The sequence below is a fragment of the Tamandua tetradactyla genome, chromosome 6, assembly GCF_023851605.1.
Source record: "Tamandua tetradactyla isolate mTamTet1 chromosome 6, mTamTet1.pri, whole genome shotgun sequence".
NCBI lineage: Eukaryota > Metazoa > Chordata > Mammalia > Pilosa > Myrmecophagidae > Tamandua > Tamandua tetradactyla.
Window position 1 is genome coordinate 74656842 of NC_135332.1, and position 20481 is coordinate 74677322.

At 44.4% G+C, this 20481-nt stretch overlaps 1 protein-coding gene across 1 annotated transcript in view; it reads right to left on the bottom strand.

Annotated features, from left to right (window-relative positions):
• OGFOD3 (2-oxoglutarate and iron dependent oxygenase domain containing 3) overlaps positions 1-20481 on the bottom strand; it is a 52890-nt gene that overhangs the window by 14451 nt on the left and 17958 nt on the right. The window contains exons 5-8 of the mRNA XM_077166297.1: positions 18771-18835; positions 18231-18287; positions 17787-17940; positions 8952-9075 (exon numbers count right to left, since the gene is read on the bottom strand). Of these exons, the coding sequence (XP_077022412.1) occupies positions 8952-9075; positions 17787-17940; positions 18231-18287; positions 18771-18835 (400 nt within the window). The remainder of the gene's footprint in view (positions 1-8951; positions 9076-17786; positions 17941-18230; positions 18288-18770; positions 18836-20481) is intronic.

Here is a 20481-nt window from a genome sequence, read left to right on the forward strand (position 1 = left end):
ACTGAGAGAATTTGTGACCAAGAGACCAGCTCTGCAAGAAATACTAAAGGGAGCACTAGAGTCAGATACAAAAACACAGAAGAGAGAGATATGGAAAAGAGTGTAGAAAGAAGGAAAATCAGATATGATATATATAATACAAAAGGCAAAATGTTAGAGGAAAATATTATCCAAACAGTAATAACACTAAATGTTAATGGACTGAATTCCCCAATCAAAAGACATAGACTGGCAGAATGGATTAAAAAACAGGATCCTTCTATATGCTGTCTACAGGAAACACACCTTAGACCCAAAGATAAACATAGGTTGAAAGTGAAAGGTTGGGAAAAGATATTTCATGCAAATAACAACCAGAAAAGAGCAGGAGTGGCTATACTAATATCCAACAAATTAGACTTCAAATGTAAAACACTTAAAAGAGACAAAGAAGGACACTATATACTAATAAAAGGAACAATTAAACAAGAAGACATAACAATCATAAATATTTACGCACCGAACCAGAATGCCCCAAAATATGTGAGGAATACACTGCAAACACTGAAAAGGGAAATAGACTCATATACCATAATAGTTGGAGACTTCAACTCACCACTCTCATCAATGGACAGAACATCTAGACAGAGGATCAACAAAGAAATAGAGAATCTGAATATTACTATAAATGAACTAGACTTAATAGACATTTATAGGACATTACATCCCACAACAGCAGGATACACCTTTTTCTCAAGTACTCATGGATCATTCTCAAAGATAGAGCATATGCTGGGTCACAAAGCAAGTCTTAACAAATTTAAAAAGATTGAAATCATACACAACACTTTCTCGGACCATAAAGGAATGATGTTGGAAATCAATAATAGGCAGAGTGCCAGAAAATTCACAAATACGTGGAGGCTCAACAACACACTCCTAAACAATGAGTGGGTCAAAGAAGAAATTGCTAGAGAAATTAGCAAATACCTCGAGGCGAATGAAAATGAAAACACAACATATCAAAACTTATGGGATGCAGCAAAGGCAGTGCTAAGAGGGAAATTTATTGCTCTAAATGCCTATATCAGAAAAGAAGAAAAGGCAAAAATTCAGGAATTAACTATCCATTTGGAAGAACTGGAGAAAGAACAGCAAGCTAACCCCAAAGCAAGCAAAAGGAAAGAAATAACAAAGATTAGAGCAGAAATAAATGAAATTGAAAACAATATTGAAAATCAATAAGGCCAGAAGTTGGTTCTATGAGAAAATCAATAAGATTGATGGGCCCTTAGCAAGATTGACAAAAAGAAGAAGAGAGAGGATGCAAATAAATAAGATCAGAAATGGAAGAGGAGACATAACTACTGACCTCACAGAAATAAAGGAGGTAATAACAGGATACTATGAACAACTTTACACTAATAAATACAACAATTTAGAGGAAATGGACGGGTTCCTGGAAAGACATGAACAACCAACTTTGACTCAAGAAGAAATAGATGACCTCAACAAACCAATCACAAGTAAAGAAATTGAATCAGTCATTCAAAAGCTTCCTAAAAAGAAAAGTCCAGGACCAGATGGCTTCATATGTGAATTCTATCAAACATTCCAGAAAGAATTAGTACCAACTCTCCTCAAACTCTTCAAAAAAATCGAAGCGGAGGGAAAACTACCTAATTCATTCTATGAAGCCAACATTACCCTCATACCAAAACCAGGCAAAGATATTAAAAGAAAAGAAAACTACAGGCCGATCTCTCTAATGAATATAGATGCAAAAATCCTCAATAAAATTCTAGCAAATCGTATCCAACAACACATTAAGAGAATTATTCATCATGACCAAGTAGGATTCATTCCAGATATGCAAGGATGGTTCAACATAAGAAAATCAATTAATGTAATACACCATATCAACAAATCAAAGCAGAAAAATCACATGATCATCTCAATTGATGCAGAGAAGGCATTTGACAAGATTCAACATTCTTTCCTGTTGAAAACACTTCAAAGGATAGGAATACAAGGGAACTTCCTTAAAATGATAGAGGGAATATATGAAAAACCCACAGCTAATATCATCCTTAATGGGGAAAAATTGAAAACTTTCCCCCTAAGATCAGGAACAAGACAAGGATGTCCACTGTCACCACTATTATTCAACATTGTGTTGGAGGTTCTAGCCAGAGCAATTAGACAAGAAAAAGAAATACAAGGCATCAAAATTGGAAAGGAAGAAGTAAAACTATCACTGTTTGCAGACGATATGATACTATACGTCGAAAACCCGGAAAAATCCACAACAAAACTACTAGAGCTAATAAATGAGTACAGCAAAGTAGCAGGTTACAAGATCAACATTCAAAAATCTGTAGCATTTCTATACACTAGCAATGAACAAGCGGAGCGGGAAATCAAGAAACGAATCCCATTTACAATTGCAACTAAAAGAATAAAATACCTAGGAATAAATTTAACTAAAGAGACAAAAAACCTATACAAAGAAAACTACAAAAAACTGCTAAAAGAAATCACAGAAGACCTAAACAGATGGAAGGGCATACCGTGTTCATGGATTGGAAGACTAAATATAGTTAAGATGTCAATCCTACCTAAATTGATTTACAGATTCAATGCAATACCAATCAAAATCCCAACAACTTATTTTTCAGAAATAGAAAAACCAATAAGCAAATTTATCTGGAAGGGCAGGGTGCCCCGAATTGCTAAAAACATCTTGAGGAAAAAAAACGAAGCTGGAGGTCTTGCACTGCCTGACTTTAAGGCATATTATGAAGCCACAGTGGTCAAAACAGCATGGTATTGGCATAAAGATAGATATATCGACCAATGGAATCGAATAGAGTGCTCAGATATAGACCCTCTCATCTATGGACATTTGATCTTTGATAAGGCAGTCAAGCCAACTCACCTGGGACAGAACAGTCTCTTCAATAAATGGTGCCTAGAGAACTGGATATCCATATGCAAAAGAATGAAAGAAGACCCATATCTCACACCCTACACAAAAGTTAACTCAAAATGGATCAAAGATCTAAACATTAGGTCTAAGACCATAGAACAGTTAGAGGAAAATGTAGGGAGATATCTTATGAATCTTACAATTGGAGGCGGTTTTATGGACCTTAAACCTAAAGCAAGAGCACTGAAGAAGGAAATAAATAAATGGGAGCTCCTCAAAATTAAACACTTTTGTGCATCAAAGAACTTCATCAAGAAAGCAGAAAGACAGCCTACACAATGGGAATCAATATTTGGAAACGACATATCAGATAAAGGTCTAGTATCCAGAATTTATAATGAGATTGTTCAACTCAACAACAAAAAGATAGCCAACCCAATTACAAAATGGGAAAAAGACTTGAATAGAAAACTCTCAGAGGAAGAAATACAAATGGCCAAAAGACACATGAAGAGATGCTCAATGTCCCTGGGCATTAGAGAAATGCAAATCAAAACCACAATGAGATATCATCTCACACCCACCAGAATGGCCATTATCAACAAAACAGACAATGACAAGTGCTGGAGAGGATACGGAGAAAGAGGCACACTTATCCACTGTTGGTGGGAATGTCAAATGGTGCAACCACTGTGGAAGGCAGTTTGGCGGTTCCTCAAAAAGCTGAATATAGAATTGCCATACGACCCAGCAATACCATTGCTGGGAATCTACTCAAAGGAATTAAGGGCAAAAACTCAAACAGACATTTGCACACCAATGTTTATAGCAGCGTTATTTACAATTGCAAAGAGATGGAAACAACCAAAATGTCCATCAACAGACGAGTGGCTAAACAAACTGTGGTATATACATACGATGGAATATTATGCAGCTTTAAGGCAGGATAAACTTATGAAGCATGTAATAACATGGATGGACCTAGAGAACATTATGCTGAGTGAGTCTAGCCAAAAAGTAAAAGACAAATACTGTATGGTCCCAATGATGTGAATCGACACTCGAGAATAAACTTGGAATATGTCATTGGTAACAGAGTTCAGCAGGAGTTAGAAAAAGGGTAAGATAATGGGTAATTGGAGCTGATGGAATACAGACTGTGCAATAGGACTAGATACAAAAACTAAAAAATGGACAGCACAATAATACCTACTTGTAAAGTAATCATGTTAAAATACTGAATGAAGCTGCATCCGAGCTATAGGTTTTTGTTTTGTTTTGTTTTGTTTGTTTTGTTCTTATTATTATTACTTTTATTTTTTTCTCTGTATTAACATTCTATATCTTTTTCTGTTGTGTTGCTAGTTCTTCTAAACCGATGCAAATGTACTAAGAAACGATGATCATGCATCTATGTGATGATGTTAAGAATTACTGATTGCATATGTAGAATGGTATGATTTCTTAAAAAAAAAAAAAAATGGTCAGCACAATACTGCCTAATTGTAATGTAATTATGTTGGAACGATGAATGAAGCTGCATCTGAGCTATATATTTTTTTACTTTTTATTTTTAGTTTTGTTTTCTCTCTGTGTTATCACTTTATTTCTTTTTCTGTTGTCATGCTATTTCTTTCTCTAAATCGATGCATATGTACTGAGAAATGATGACCATACACCTATGTGATATTAAGAATTACTGATTGCATATGTAGAACGGAATGATTTCTAAATGTTGTGTTAATTTTTTTTAATTAATAAAAAAATTAAAAAAAAAAAAAAGATGTAATGGAGAGGCTGGAGGGAACCGCCTGAAAATGCAGAGCTGTGTTCCAGTAGCCATGTTTCTTGATGATGATTGTATAATGATATAGCTTTCACAATGTGACTATGTGATTGTGAAAACCTTGTGTCTGATGCTCCTTTTATCTACCTTGTCAACAGATGAGAGGAACATATGGAATAAAAATAAATAATAGGGGGAACAAATGCTAAAACAAATTTAGTTTAAATGCTAGTGATCAATGAAAGCAAGGGGTAAGGGATGTGGTAGGTATAATCTCTTTTTTTTTTCTTTCCTGTGTTCGTTTTATTTCTTTTTCTATTGTCTTTTTATTTTTTTCTGAATTAATGCAAATGTTCTAAGAAATGATGAATATGCCACTAAGTGATGATATTGTGAATTACTGATTATGTATGTTGTTTTATTTTATTTTTTTAATTAATAAATAAATTTTTTAAAAAACATTAAAAAAAAAAAAGAAACAAGGTTCCCTCTTCCACCCCCTCCTGGACTACCCTGTGAGCAGGACATGGAGGGGTGCATTTGCTCGGGGCAGGGGGCTCTGCTCAGGTACTTTTCCCGCCTACCAAGAGGCCCCCACCCTCTTGGGGGCCTGGGCCGTAGAACTAGGAGAGCCGGGGGCTGTGTGTCTGCCCCTTCTTGGCTCGCCGCTGCCCCCAGGGCCCTACTATACTGGAACTATGTGGAAAGTGGTGTAGGTCTGTGCTGGTTTGAATCTGTGGTGGACCCCAGAAAAGCCATGTCCTTTACTCCTCATTCAGTGTTGCTGGCTGGGAGTTTTTTATTGTTCCCTTGGAGATGTGACCCACCCAAAGGGTGGTAACTTTCGATTAAATGATTCCCATGGAGCTGTGTCTGCACCCATTCAAGATGGGATTGCTTACTGGAGCCCCTTAAGAGGGAATCATTTTGGAGAAAGCCGCAGATCCACCAGAGCCCACACAGCCAGATACCTTTGGAGATGAAGAAGAAAGATGCCCCCGGGTTCGCTTCATGAAACAGGAAGCTGGGAGAGAAAGCCAGCAGCCACCATCATGCTCACCATATGCCTTTCCAGTTGAGAGAGAAACTCTGAATGTCATCAGCCTTCTTGAACCAAGGTATCTTTCCCTGGGTGCCTTCTATAGCCTTATTTTAATTTCGACATTTTCAGAGTCTTAGAGCTGTAAATTAGCAACATGTTAAATTCCCCATTCTGCTTCTGGTATATCACGTTCTAGCAGCTGGGAAACCAGGACATGGTCCAAGACCCCCTTCGCAATGCTGAGTCTGAAGGAGCCCCCTGCTCTGGTCCCTTCCATCTCATCGCCTCCCACATTACTCATCATATATCAGCTTTTTGTTTATTGTTGTCTCCCTTCTTGAATGTATAATCCAAGGGACAGAAATTGTCTCTTGTGCACTGCTGCATCTCCAGAACTTAAACAAGGGTGAACACAAGCATGGTGCTCAATGCCTACCAGTGACGGACATACGGATGGATGGACAGATGGATGGATCCAACGAACCTTAAAGGCTCTAATGGTTTACCATCAGTTTCTACTGTCCCCGCTACTCAGCAATAGGGGTGCTTTCCGTGTTGCTGACAGAGGGAGTGTTTAAGGTGTAGCTGGTGGGCATCCCAGCTGCACGGACCTGGGAACTGAACTGGGTCTGGCCTTGTAACAGCTGCTCTCCTGGCCAGGTGGGAGAGGGTGGGTGGGGAAAGGGCCGGGCTGTGTGTACAGGATCTGGAGATAGAAGCTTCCCTGACTGACTTCCCAGTTCAGTCAGTGATCAGGACATCACGGCTTCCAACTGAGGCTGTCAAAACACCACAATTAGGGCCTGACTCCATCTGGGAAGTACATTTTCCTCCTCTAAAAGCAGTGCAGAAAGACAACCCACAGAAGGGGAGAAATATTTGGAAACTAGACATCTGACAAGAGCTAATATCCAGATTATAATATCCGGCTCCCACGACCAACAACAAAAGAACAATCAGGTTAAAAAGCAGGCAAAGGCTCTCCCTCCAGCCGACACAAGCAAAGTCACCACCCTCCCCCTGTCTACGTGGGACATGACTCCCAGGGGTGTGGACCTTCCTGGCAATGTGGGACAGAAATCCTAGAATGAGCTGGGACTCAGCATCAAGGGATTGAGAAAACCTCCTCAACCAAAAGGGGGAAAAGCGAAATGAGACAAAATAAAGTGTCAGTGGCTGAGAGATTCCAGAGTCGAGAGGTTATCCTGGAGGTTATTCTTACGCCTTAAGTAGATATCACCTTGTTATTCAAGATGTAATGGAGAGGCTGGAGGGAAATGCCTGAAAATGTAGAGCTGTGTTCCAATAGGCGTGCTTCTTGATGATGATTGTATAATGATATAGCTTTCACAATGTGACTGTGTGATTGTGAAAACCTTGTGTCTGATGCTCCTTTTATCTACCCTGTCAACAGACGAGTAAAACATATGGAATAAAAATAAATAATAGGGGGAACAAATGTTAAAATAAATTTAGTAGATTGAAATGCTAGTGATCAATGAAAGGGAGGGTTAAGAGCTATGGTATATATGAATTTTTTTCTATTTCTTTTTTGAATTAATGCAAATGTTCTAAGAAATGGTCACGATGATGAATATGCACTTATGTGATGATATTGTGAATTACTGATTATTTATGTAGACTGGAATGATCATATGTTAAGAATGTTTTTGTTTGTTGTTATTATTTTTGTAATTAATAAACAAAAATTTTTTTAATTAAAATTAAAAAAAAAAACGGCAAAGGACTTGGATAGACATTTCTGCAGAGAAGATACAGATGGCTGAGGAGCATGTGAAAAGACCTTCAACATCATTACCCACTAGGGAAATGCAAATAAAAACCATAATGCAATACCACCTCACACCCACTAGAATGGCTATTGTGAGAAAACAAAAACTGAAAATAACAAGTGTTGGAGAGGATGCAGATAAAAAGGAACTCTCACGCACTGCTGGTGGGGATGTAAAACGGTATACCCTCTTTGGAAAACAGTTTGGTGGGTCCTCAAAAAGTTAAACACAGAAACACAGTATGACCCAGCAATCCCACTTCAAGATATAGTTGCCAAAGAGCTGAAAGCAGGGATTCAAACAGACACTTGCACGCTGATGTTCACACTGGCATTATGCACAATGGCCAAAGGAGGAAGTAACTCAGAGTCCTTCCACAGACGAACGGATACACAAAACATGGTCTGTCCGTGCAGTGGAGTCCTACTCGGCCATGAAAAGGGAAGGAGGTTCTCAAACGTGCCACTATATGATGGACCTGGAGACATCCTGTTGAGTGAAATAAGCCAGGCACAGAAGTAGGATGTGAAATAAGTAGGATAAGCAAATCCAAGGACACTGCAGGTTTCCTGGGGCAGGACGAGGGGTGTGGAAGACGGGTGAATGTTGAACTGGCAAAGGGCTTTTGTTTGGGGTGATGGGAACGTTCTGGAAGGGCAGGTGGTGAGGGTATGGCAATGCTGTGGGTGTGTTAACCCCACCGAACCATGGGCTTGGGAGCAGCAGAGGTGGGGAATTTTATGTTAGATGTATGTTTCCACAATTAAAGAGAGAGGCTAAAGAGACCATGACAAATGCAACACATGGTCCTCTACTGGATCTAATAACGGAGGAGAGAATGCCCAAGGCATACTATTGGGACATACAGAAAACTGGAATATAGGCTGCAAGCTTTATATTAATGTTCGATTTGTTGAACTAGATAACTGCACTTACCTAAGGGAGTCACATAAATGAATTTCCTTGTCCTTAAGAAATGCACACGGAAGTAGCAGGTGTTCCAGGGGCACCAGGTATCTAACCTGCTCTCAAATGTTTAGAAAATAGATGAATAGACAGCTGAATGAATGGACAGACGGGTAGACAGATGGATCAATAGATAAATGGATGGATAAATGACAGAGCAAATGTGGTGAAATATTAAAAGATGGTTGGCGATCTGAGCGTCTGGGTAGAGGTGTGCTGGAGTTCTCTGCATGGGCTTCGTATTATTTTTGCAACTGTCCTGTAGGTTTGCAATGATTTCAAATCAAAAAGATTTTTGTTAAAACACCTGGTACTACAACCTGGTAAAATAACTGCTGAAGGCAAGCGGGGAAAGGCATGGATGTGCAAATCCAAGCAAGTGCACTGGGGCCCCCCCACAGTGGGGCTCTTAACGCACTTCCTGCCGGGGCCCTCCCCCAAGGCCAGCCCTCTTACCTGTCCTGGGCTCCACTGTCTTGTTGGCACCTTCCTCCACGAACACGAAGCGTCCTCCACTGAAGTCTGTCAGGTAGTCGGAGAGGTAGAGCAGCGAGGTGTAGTCGAAGGAGCCGTAGGTCACCTGGGGCACAGGCGGGGAACAGGGTCAGAGCTCAGGGCTCACGACCAGAGCTCAGGGCTCACGACCAGAACGTGCACTCAAGCCCAGAACACTCCTGGGTTTTATTTTCCTCATGGCCTCCTAAGGGGCCACCCACTGCCTCCCCAATTCCAGAGAAAGCCCTGCCGAGGCCTTAGCATCATGCTTTTCTGCCCAGGATTTCCGGATGGTGACGCGGACTTGGCAGCCTGCTGGGCAAGGAGTGCAGGATGCCCAGGACACGGTCACAAGCCAGTGAGGGCCACAAGGCGCTGCGCAGGGGATGCCTGGAGCCTGCGCAGACGTGCACGGATGACACTGGGCTGGTCCGTGGGATGCCCCTGGACCAAGGGGTGCTCCTGGACTATGGGGTGCCCCGTCCATGGGGATGTGGGGAGCCCCTGAGCTATGGGGTGCTCCTGGGCCACAGGGGACCCCTGAGCCATGGGATACCCCTGGGTTGCTGGGTACTTCTGGGCCATGGGGTGCTCCTGGGTGACAGGGTATCCCTGGGCTGCTGGATGCTCTTGAGCCATGGGGTACTCCTGGGCTGCTGGGTTCTCCTGGACCACAGGGTATCCCTGGGCTGCTGGGTTCTCCTGGGCCACGGGGTATCCCTGGGCTGCTGGGTTCTCCTGGGCCACGGGGTATCCCTGGGCTGCTGGGTTCTCCTGGGCCATGGGGTACCCCTGGGCTGCTGGGTACTCCTGGGCCACGGGGTATCCCTGGGTCACTGGACACTCCTGGGCCATGGGGTACCCCTGGGCTGTGAGGTGCTCCTGGGCCACGGGGTGCTCCTGGGCACCCCCAGCTGCACATGGTTTCTTGCAGGCTCTGACTAGTCTCTCCGGGGCACACTCTCCCCAGGTTTCCATGACCCTCGGGGGCGAGTGGGCCTGGGCTCCCCTCGCTAGGCCCCTCTTACCTGCTCCCGCAGGCCCCACCCAACTTCCCACAAAGCACCCCCTCCCTTGGGGGTGGCAGGACAGACAGCAAGCAGGGTACCACGCAGGAGGCAGTCTGTGCACAACTGAGGGAAACCAGCCACCTGCTGGGCAATCTCATGGCAGCATTTGCATTATTCTATGCAGCAGTGAGGAAAAAATCACGCCAACTTTTAAAAGACTGGGATTCTTCATGGTGTTGAACACAGTATCTTTATGCATTTGTTTTTATACTCATAAAGGCCTTGGAGAAGAACCCTTTAAAACCTCACATGAGTCACTATTTAGGTGCCTGACAGGGTCATGAGGGAGAGGCTGGAAGACATACTTTTTACGGTGCACCTTTTGTATTTTTAAATTTTCCAACCTTGTAGGATGCATCAGTTATTCAAAACAATTAAATTTAAAATACAGTGCACAGACTGGAAGTTGGGGCAGAACCACTCGAAGCATAATGCCATGACAATCACCCAGGTGTTTTTAATGATTCTCGTTCCCTGAAGTGAATGTCTTGCTAATTAGAGAACACAGATCATCAGCTGCTACTGGGACTTCCTGGTAAATAGAAAGAACTTAGTCATGGGCCAAAGGGGCAGGTGGCTGCAACGAGCACCAGGGAAAAGCCCTTCCCCCTCATGAAGTTGTTCACTGCTGGGGAAATACCAAAAGGACTAATATTCAGAGAATAAAAGGAAAACAACGATCTCCCAGCAAGTGCCCGTGCATCACAGAGGGCACGGCACCCTGCACCAAGGCGGCCTCTGCAGAGAAGGCCCCCAAGGGAAGGGACTGTGGGACCCTGTGCGCGGGGCAGCCCCTCTTCCCTGACACACGGCAGAGGAAGTGGCTGGCACAACGAAGGACTCCAAACAGAGTGCAAATAGCACCTGAGGACTCAGGAAGGCAGACAGGAGCACACAGACTGGGGATGGAATCAAACTGTGAATAAGCACCTGAACTTTGTGGGGGTCCCCTCCTCTGCCTTCTGGCTCTGATCTGGGGGCAGGTGGGGACAGAGGCAATCACAGAACTGCCAGGGGACGTGAGGCAGCATGACCTCTGGGCAAAACCCCTGGCCTCTTGCAGAGGATGGGAAAAGGGTCCCTGGATACGGAGGGGGGGGGTTTCTCTTCTCTCCTAGCCATGCTGGACAAATCCCTAGAAACATACAAAAGACCTGATATGACGCAAGAAAAAATAGAAAATCTCAACAGGTCTATAACAAGAAATTGAGTGAATAATTTAAAACCTCCCAACAAAGAAAAGCCCAGGACTGGAAGGTTTCACTGCTGAATTCTACCAAACATTCACAGGAGATTTGAAACCAATCCTTCTCAAGTCTTCCAAAAAATAAAAGAGGACGGCTGACTTCCTAACTCACTCTATGAGGCCAGCATTACCCTGGGACCAAAGTCAGATAAAGACAGCACAAGAAAAGAAACTTACGGACCAATATCCCTTATGAATATAGATGCAAAAATCCTCAACACAATCTTTGCAAACCAAATCCAACAGTACATTAAAAGGATTATACACCATGACCAAGTGGAATTTATTCCAGGAATGTGAGGGTGGCTCATCGTAAGAAAATCAGTGTAACAGACCACATCTATAGATTGAAGGGAAAAAAAACCACCCAATCCTTTCAATTGATGCAGAAAAGGCATCTGACAAAATCCAACATCCTTTCAGGACAAAAACACTCAGAAAACTAGCAACAGGAGGAAACTTTCTCAGCCTGATAAAAGGCATTTGTGAACCCCCACAGCATGCACCACACTCACTGGTGAAAGACTGAAAGCTTTCTCCAAGGTCAGAAATAAGACAAGGACACTCATGTCACACGGTGGTTCCACATCACACTGGCGGCTGCAGCCAGGCAAGAGAAAGGAGCTCCAGAATGGAGGAACACATCAAGGCATCCCTATTCACAGACAACATGACCTACATGGAGAAAATCACAACGAATCCACAACAAAGCTAAAGAACTAACACATGAATACAGCAAAATTACAGGACACAAGTTTAACATGCAGGTGATTTCAATACACCAGTAACGAACAATCTGAAAAGGAAATCAGTAGCACCTAAAAGAAAAAGCTACGGAGGAATAAATTTAACCAAGGCTGTGAACGACTAGGGCAGTAGAACACATTCTTGAGAGAAATTAAAGCAGATCTCAATAAATGGGAAAACATTCTGTGTTCACGGACTGGAAGACAAATTGTTATGATGTAGACACTGCGTAAAGCAACCTGCAGATTCAATGCTATCCCTACCAAAATTCTAGCAGCCTTCTCTGAAGTAACGAAAAGCTATTTCTCAAATTTGTGGGATTGCAGGAGGTCACGAATAACCATGAAGGGCTCACACTTGCTGATTTCAAAACTTAGCACACAGCCACATTAATTAAAACAGGGTGGGCCTGGGACACAGTGGCTCGGTGGCAGAGTTCTTGCCTGTCATGCCAGAGACCCGGGTTCGATTCCCAGTGCCTGCCTGTGCAAAAATAAATAAACAAAAAACAGGGTGGGCCTGGCATAAGGACAGACATATGAACCAATGGAATACAACTGAGGGTCCAGGGATAAATCCCCACATCTATGGCCAGTTGATTTTTGACAAGGCTGCCAAGTTCATTCAATGGGGAAAGAGAGTCTCTTCAACAGTGTGGGAACAATGGGAAATCCACATACAAAAGAATGAATGTGGACCCCTACCTCTCACCACATATAAAAATTAATTCAAAATGGATCCATGACCTGAACATAAGAGCCAATACTACAAAACTCTCATGACAAAACAAAGAGAAGTATCTTCAGGATGCTGCAATAAACAGTAGATTTTAAAATTTTATATCAAAAGCATAAGCAACAAAAGAAAAAATAAAGAAAATGGACATTATCAAAATTTATAACTCAAAGGAATATTTTCAGCCGTAAAAAGAAATGAGGTTCTGATACACATGACAGCATGGATAAACCTTGAAGACATCAAGTGGAGTGAAATAAGCCAGGCAGGAAAGGACAAGTATTGTATGAATTCTCTTATATGAAACAGTTAGAATAAAATTCGGAGTTGGAAAGCAGAAGAGTGAGTACATGAGTTTTGGTTTGAGATGATAAAAATACTCTGGAAATAGCGGTGAAAGTTAGCCTTGTCAATGTACTTAACAGCAGAGAACTGTTGACTTAAAATGGTTAAAATGATTTTTATGTCATGTATATCTTACTGCAATTAAAAATAAATTTTATGTTCTAAGAAATGATCATGATGAATATGCAACTATGTGATGATATTGTGAATTACTTATTATATATGTAGAATGTAATGATCACATGTTAAGAATGTTTGTGTTTTTTTGTTATATATATATTTTTTAATTTTTGAATTAATTAAAAAATTTTAAAATAAAAATAAATTTTAATTAAAAAAAACAAGACTTAAGAGACAACTCAGTACCAGGTGTGTTCTCCTGTGGATCCTGATTTGAACAAACTAGCCCTAAAAAAATCACATCTATGAGGCAATCAGGGAAATAGGAACTCTGACCTGTCTGATGATATAAAGACAGTACTATAGTTTTTAGACATAAGAATGGGATTGTGGTTGTGTTACATGGGGGGCAGAGTCACCTTTGCTTTCTGGATGGGGTTTGTGGATGCAATGATACGGCATCTGGGACTGGCCTCCAAAAACCCAGAGGAGCAGGGGAGGGAGCTGGGGACAGGGAGGGAGCAGGTGAAAAGAATAATTTAAATGAAAACCATCTGTTCAGCAACACTTTCTTACTCTACTAAATGTGGGCACTGTGGGGTAAAACCATTCCTGATCTTCCCAGAAACATACGTTCACCTTTTATTTGAATTTGAGCTACTGGGCTACAAGCCCCACCACTAAACCACATCCACTGTGGGCTGACCACAACTACTTCTAAATGATAAAAATTAGCTTTGAAAAGAGGTTGTTGGCTTTAATTACCTTCTTTTTATTAGCTGCACTTTTACCTTTATCTTCTAAAATTGTTTTTTTTTTTTGTATGCTGTATGGTGGAGTCACATTTCATTCTTTTTCCTTGTGAGTATTCCGTTATTGCAGCACCATTTGTTGAATTTTATTTGTTTGTTTTTTGGGAAGTGCATGGGCCGGGAATCAAACATGGGTCTCCCACATGGCAGGTGAGAATTCTACCACTGAGCTACCCTTGCACCCCTGTCTAAAATCATCTTTTTTTTTTGCATGGGCAGGCACCGGGAATCGAACCTGGGGCTCTCGTGAGAACTCTGCCAGCTAAGCCACTGTGGCCCGCCCCCTCTAAAACCTTTTAAGAAAGAGACAACAGAATGTTTATTGAGCAAATTCTAGTAGGCTAAAAAAACAGAAGTAACTAAAGGAGGTGCCTCCAAGTACCCAGGCCAATGGGAAAATCCATCAGACCACCCAGACAGGCAGACAGAGCGACGAGTGTTTCCTCGACTTTGCTCTCTCGCCTGCACTGGCTTCTGAGTGCTACCATCAGAAAGGCCACCGTCTCCCCGGCCTGGAGCTGGCGTCACCCATGCCCCCACACACCCGTCCTGGGCTGATGTATCGTCCAGAGACAGGTCACACAATCCCAAGCCTCAAACTACTCTGATTACGTTTCATTTAAAGGTCTAGCACTCAATAATAGGCAAGCATGTGAAGAGACAAGATGACATGACTCAATAATAAGAAAAACAACCGACAATAGAAAGAGACCAGGCGGTCCAGGTAACTGAGTTGTCATATGGACTTTAAAGAAACTGTGCTTAAAAAAATGTTTATTTGGTACAAAATTTATATTTTGACTAGTGCATTTCCTAATATAACTTATGTAGATAGCTTGACTGAACAGCATAAGTACTTGGAATCTCAGGTAGGCATGAGATTTTGTTGGTTTGTCCAGAGTGATGCCCCAATGAATCCCAGAGTGATTTGATCAGTGAGTGGAAAAGTATCTGCAAAGTCCCCTTCGGGGAATGGTGAGAATGGGGAGAAATTCAACTTCCCCAAGTTGAACTCTTGATATTCTCACAAGCAGTGTGGACAACCAATGCTATAGGCTGAGCCCCCAGTCTTGGGGTTTGTTCACATGAAACTTAACCCCACAAAGGATAGGTCAAGTCTACTTAAAATTTAGGCCTAAGACCAAACAGAGTCGAGAGGTTATCTTGGAGGTTATTCTTACGCATTAAGTAGATATCACCTTGTTGTTCAAGATGTAGTGGAGAGGCTGGAGGGAACTGCCTGAAAATGTAGAGCTGTGTTCCAGTAGCCATGTTTCTTGAGGATGATTGAATAATGATACAGCTGTCACAATGTGACTGTGGGACTGTGAAAACCTTGTGTCTGATTCTCCTTTTATCTACCATATCAACAGACGAGTAGAACATATGGAATAAAAATAAATAATAGGGGGAACAAATGTTAAAACAAATTTAGTTTGAAATGCTAGTGATAAATGAAAGCAAGGGGTAAGGGGTATGGTATGTATAATCTTTTTTCTGTTATCGTTTTCTTTTTCTGTTGTCTTTTTATTTCTTTTTCTAAATCAATGCAAATGTTCTAAGAGATGATGAATATGCAACTATGTGATGATATTGAGAACTACTGGTTATATATATAGAATGGAATATGTTAAAGTTTTTGTTTGTTTATTGTTAATTTTTTTTAATAAATAAATAAATAAAATTAAAAAAATTTAAGCCTAAGAGTCACCCCCAAGAGAGCCTCTTTCGTTGCTCAGATGTGGCCTCTCTCTCCAACCAACACAACGAGTAGTCTCACCACCCTCCTCCTGTCTACGTGGGACATGACTCCCAGGGGTGTGGACCTTCCTGGCAATGTGGGACAGAAATCCTGGAATGAGCTGAGACTCAGCATCAAGGGATGAGAAAACCTTCTGGACCAAAAGGGGGAAGAGTGAAATGAGACAAAGTGTCAATGGCTGAGAGATTCCAAACAGAGTCAAGAGGTTATCCTGGAGGTTATTCTTATGCATTAAGTAGATATCACCTTGTTATCCAAGATGTAATGGAGAGGCTGGAAGGAACTGCCTGAAAATGTAGAGCTGTGTTCCAGTAGCCACGTTTCTTGAGGATGATTGAAAAATGATATAGCTTTCACAATGTGACTGTGTGATTGTGAAAACCTTGTGTCTGATGCTCCTTTATCTACCCTGTGAACAAATGAGTAGAATATATGGAATAAAAATAAATAATAGGGGGAACAGGGCAGGCCACGGTGGCTCGGCAGGTAAGAGTGCTTGCCTGCGATGCCCAAGGACCTGGGTTCGATTCCCGGTGCCTGCCCATGTTAAAAAAAAAAAAAAAAAAAAAGACACTGGGTGACCATAAAGAAGAATTCGAAAATTTGAAAAAACAAATGGCAGAATTTAAGGGAATGGAAGGCACAATAGAAGAGATGAAAAAATTAATGCAGACTTACAACAGCAGATTTGAAGAGGCAGAAGAAAGGCTGTCTGAAGAGATACAGATTGTCTTTTATATATAGACTACATATAAAATACTACATGACAAAAAAAAAACAAAACACCTAAAGAAATTTTAAGGGCGGGCCATGGTGGCTCAGCAGGTAAGAATGCTTGCCTGCCAAGCCCGAGGACCCGGGTTCGATTCCCGGTGCCTGCCCATGTAAAAATAAATAAATAAATAATAGGGGGAACAAATGTTAAAATAAATTTAGTTTGAAATGCTAGAGATCTGTGAAAGCGAGGGTTAAGGGGTATGGTATGTATAATCTTTTTTTTCTGTTATGGCTTTATTTCTTTTTCTGTTGTCTTTTAATTTCTTTTTCTAAATCCATGCAAATGTTCTAAGAAATGATGAATATGCAACTAAGTGTTGATATTGTGAATTACTGATTATCTACGTTAATGTTATATTTCGTTTGTTAAATTTTTTAAATTAATAAATAAATTAAAAAAAAATAACCCCCAAATTAAAAAAAAAGAAACCGTGCTTAGTAGGTTCAAAGAAATGAAACACGAGCGTGAAGATTTCAGCAGACACTGAAAACAATAAACAAAGAACCAAGTGGAAGCTCTAGAAACAAAAATAATTCATCAGATGAGTTTTACAGCAGATTAAACACAAACAAAAAGGTGTGAACTGAAAGATCAAAGAAAATATATAAAGTCAAGCGCAGAGAGACAAAAGAGTGGAAAAATCATTATAGAGCACGAGGCAACGCTGGAACCGCCTAACACCAGGAGGAGACATGAGAGAGGAAGGGGCAGAAATAAAGCATAAAGAGATGACAGCGGAGCAGCTCCCTAACGCGCACAGAGAGGCAGGCCCTGCCGACTGCAGTAAAATTTCCGAGACTCCAAGGCAAAGCAAACTCGCTTGAAAGCAAACAGAGGAAAAGGTGGGAGTGCATTGAAAGAAGCAACAGGAATAAGGGTGGGGGGGAGGGACGCGCGGCCGGCAGCCACACTCCCAGGGCTGGGGACCAGGGTGACGGAGCGGAGGTAGTCGCTGGGAGAGGGAGCACACGCTGCGCCGACAGCGGCGGGGGTGGTAACCACGGGGCTCCCACGTCTTCCAAGGTTTACTTCACTACTTCTTACCGCCACTACAGGAGAAACACGTTTTATGCCCCCAACGGCATCCTACAGGCATGAATGCCCCAGACCAGCCTGTGCACAGGCGCAGGACGGGGAGCTGCTTGGCCTGCCTGGCGCCGTGCCCTCCCGCGGCCTCTCACCTTGTCCACGTGTGCGTGCCAGTATTCGTCGTGGGCCGTGCGGGCTCCCGTGCTGTTGATTCGAGAGAAGAAGGTGGGCTTCGTCAGGTACAGCGAGGAGGCACTGATGCCGAAAGCTTCGGCGACCGTGAGCTGGACTCTCCGCTGCACATCCCTGCAGAGGAGTTTGCATGCGTCACACTGAGCCGGGCGCCCTCGGAGACAGGTTTCTAGCACGGGGTCCTGGGGCTGCAGAGGGCTGAGCTGAGCCAGGGAAGAAATGGACGGGTGGGAGGCAGGGAGTCACATGCACTCACACAATCACCCGTGCACACACACCCGTGCAAGCACACACAGGCCTCCCTGGGGGACCCCCCCCCCCGCCTGTTCCTGGTCCCACCAGCGTGGCCTTTAGGGCCTCGACCTCTGTCCTCACACCTCAACCGCGTCCTCTTCCCCTCTTACTGGTACAGCTGGAAGTCCTCTTCCGAGAAGACGTTTCGTATTTTATCCCCAAAGTATCTGTGAAAAAAAAAGGCAATAAATATAACATTTAATTCTGGTTATCCATGTCTGCTTTGAAGTCAGTCTTTCCCCCGACTACATCCTTGCGGTTGACTTGCTCTCATCACCTTTACATTTCTACAACAGCCGGTTCCAGAAAAGGGGGTGCGATGTCCAGCGAGAGTGGGGACACTAACCAGGGATGACCACCCTGGCCAGTGCGAGGCGGCCCTGCCAGGAGCACTGAGATGGTCCCTGGCAGCTGCCGCCTGGCCGGCCCCAAGCCCTGCCCTTGCCACCGCTCCCTGCACCGCCACCCCCTTCCCACCCGGCCCCTGCCCACCCCATTCCTGAGCTTTGTGAATAAGGGCCCCTCCCACCCACCGGACCCTGCCTTCCCAGGCCCGCGGGGACCCCTACCCGAAGCTGCGGGGACCCGAGGGCAGCGGCTCTGCCAGAGCACCTGTGGCCGAGCTGGGGCCCAGCACGCCCGGCTCTCACCTGTACAGGTTCACGAAGTGCTTCCCCATCGACAGGGCTCCCGAGTGCAAGTCCAGGATGGACACCTGGAAGGGACGTCGGGAGAGCGACGTGTGAGGCTGCAGCAGTGGGTAACACGGTTTAAGACATCGCCAAAGGCAGGGACGCCTGCCCCTCTCCATAACCAGTCCAGCAAAGCCAGTCGCTTTTGCACGTTTACACACACAACTACCTTGTTTCACTTGTGATTCTGTCCATTCCTTTTCTTGTCTCCCCCACGTTTGCAATTAAAGTGCTGTCTGTATCCACGTCAAAGTGGGGGGTGCAGCAGGGGACTTGGGGTCACTGGGGACGAAGGAGGCTGGAGGTACACCCGCCCAGGACCTGGCTGCACCACTCGGACCCTTGTGCTGCCTGGAGGCTGGAATGGCGGCAGGACCCTCTGCCTGGGTTTCACCAGCCCCTAACGGAGTGAGGGTCAGTGCCCACAGCCCTCCTGCCCTCTGACCCCGGCGACAGGGTGCGGCCAGCCCAGTGGGCACTTGTCCTCGCCCAAGAACCTGCTCCCCTGCCCAGCACACCCTGTGCCCCATGGGCACGTGCGGCCAAAGGGCACTAAACAGCACGTCCTTGTCCCCTGAGCAGTGGAGAAAGAGGACGGCACTCGGAACTGCTGTTCACCCCGGAAGGCGCCCCAGAGCTCGCACAGTGCACCTTGCAGAGGCGAGAATCCAGAGCTCAGCCTCTGACGGCTGCCGTGTCCTGCCCTCCTGTGAGTCGGGCGAGCAGCCCAGCGGCTCGGGTGGCTCAGAGCTGCCCCTGGGGCCCTGTGAAGGGCAGTCTCAGGGCAGAGGGGGCAGCCTGGCCAGGGCCAGCAGGGCCTGCACGCGCCACACTGAGTCAGACAGGCAATTGTGGGCTGTGACATCTGTTACATCTCCCTGCAACTGAGTAGACCCAGGTACATTTATATCATGGGTAGGAGTGCTGAGGCCAAAACTCAACGTAGTTTTAATCATTTTTGGGAAGGGAATGTTGATCTATTTTTTTAAATTACCACTTGAAACAAACCTAAGGTTTATTGTGCTTCCTTTACTGTGGAATCAAGTGTATACACCACAGACTCCCATCCTGTTTTACCCAAATTAATGCATTTTAGTAGTTCTGAGTCACTATAATTCTCTTTAAAGAATGGGAGTGGGCCAGCAGAGTGAGTGGTAGGGAGAGGCCCAAGAACTGGTCCCCCCCCCACTTCAGGACACGTTGTGACCACACAGCCCCCTGTGGGAACAGCGGGTCACCACTGGGGTCGAGGGGGAAGCAGAGATAGGAGGAGGGAGGCCAGGGGGGAGGGGCAGGAGGAGGAGGGGAGGGCAGGGCCAGGAAGGGGGCAGGTGAGTTGAGAAGACCCTGGCCCACTACCTCGGGGGCTCTCCGGCTCCTGGCCTGTGCCCCACCCACCTTGAGTGCCCAAAGTCTGGCCCCCCCCAGCCCCGAGGCATGAGCATGAAGGACAGGAGGGGCCTAGAACCTTCTCGGGGGGCCGCAGACCAGACGATGCCCCCTCCCCGTGTAGGCCGATGCATCCCAGCTGAGCCTGCAAAGGCTCAGCTTTTCCTCTCAGCCTGTCCTCCCGTCCCCTGGCCCTCAGCTGCAGACACCTCGGGCTACCCAACTGCTCCCGTGGGCTCCACACTCCGCTGACCGCTGCAGCCCGGCTCACGGCAGCAGT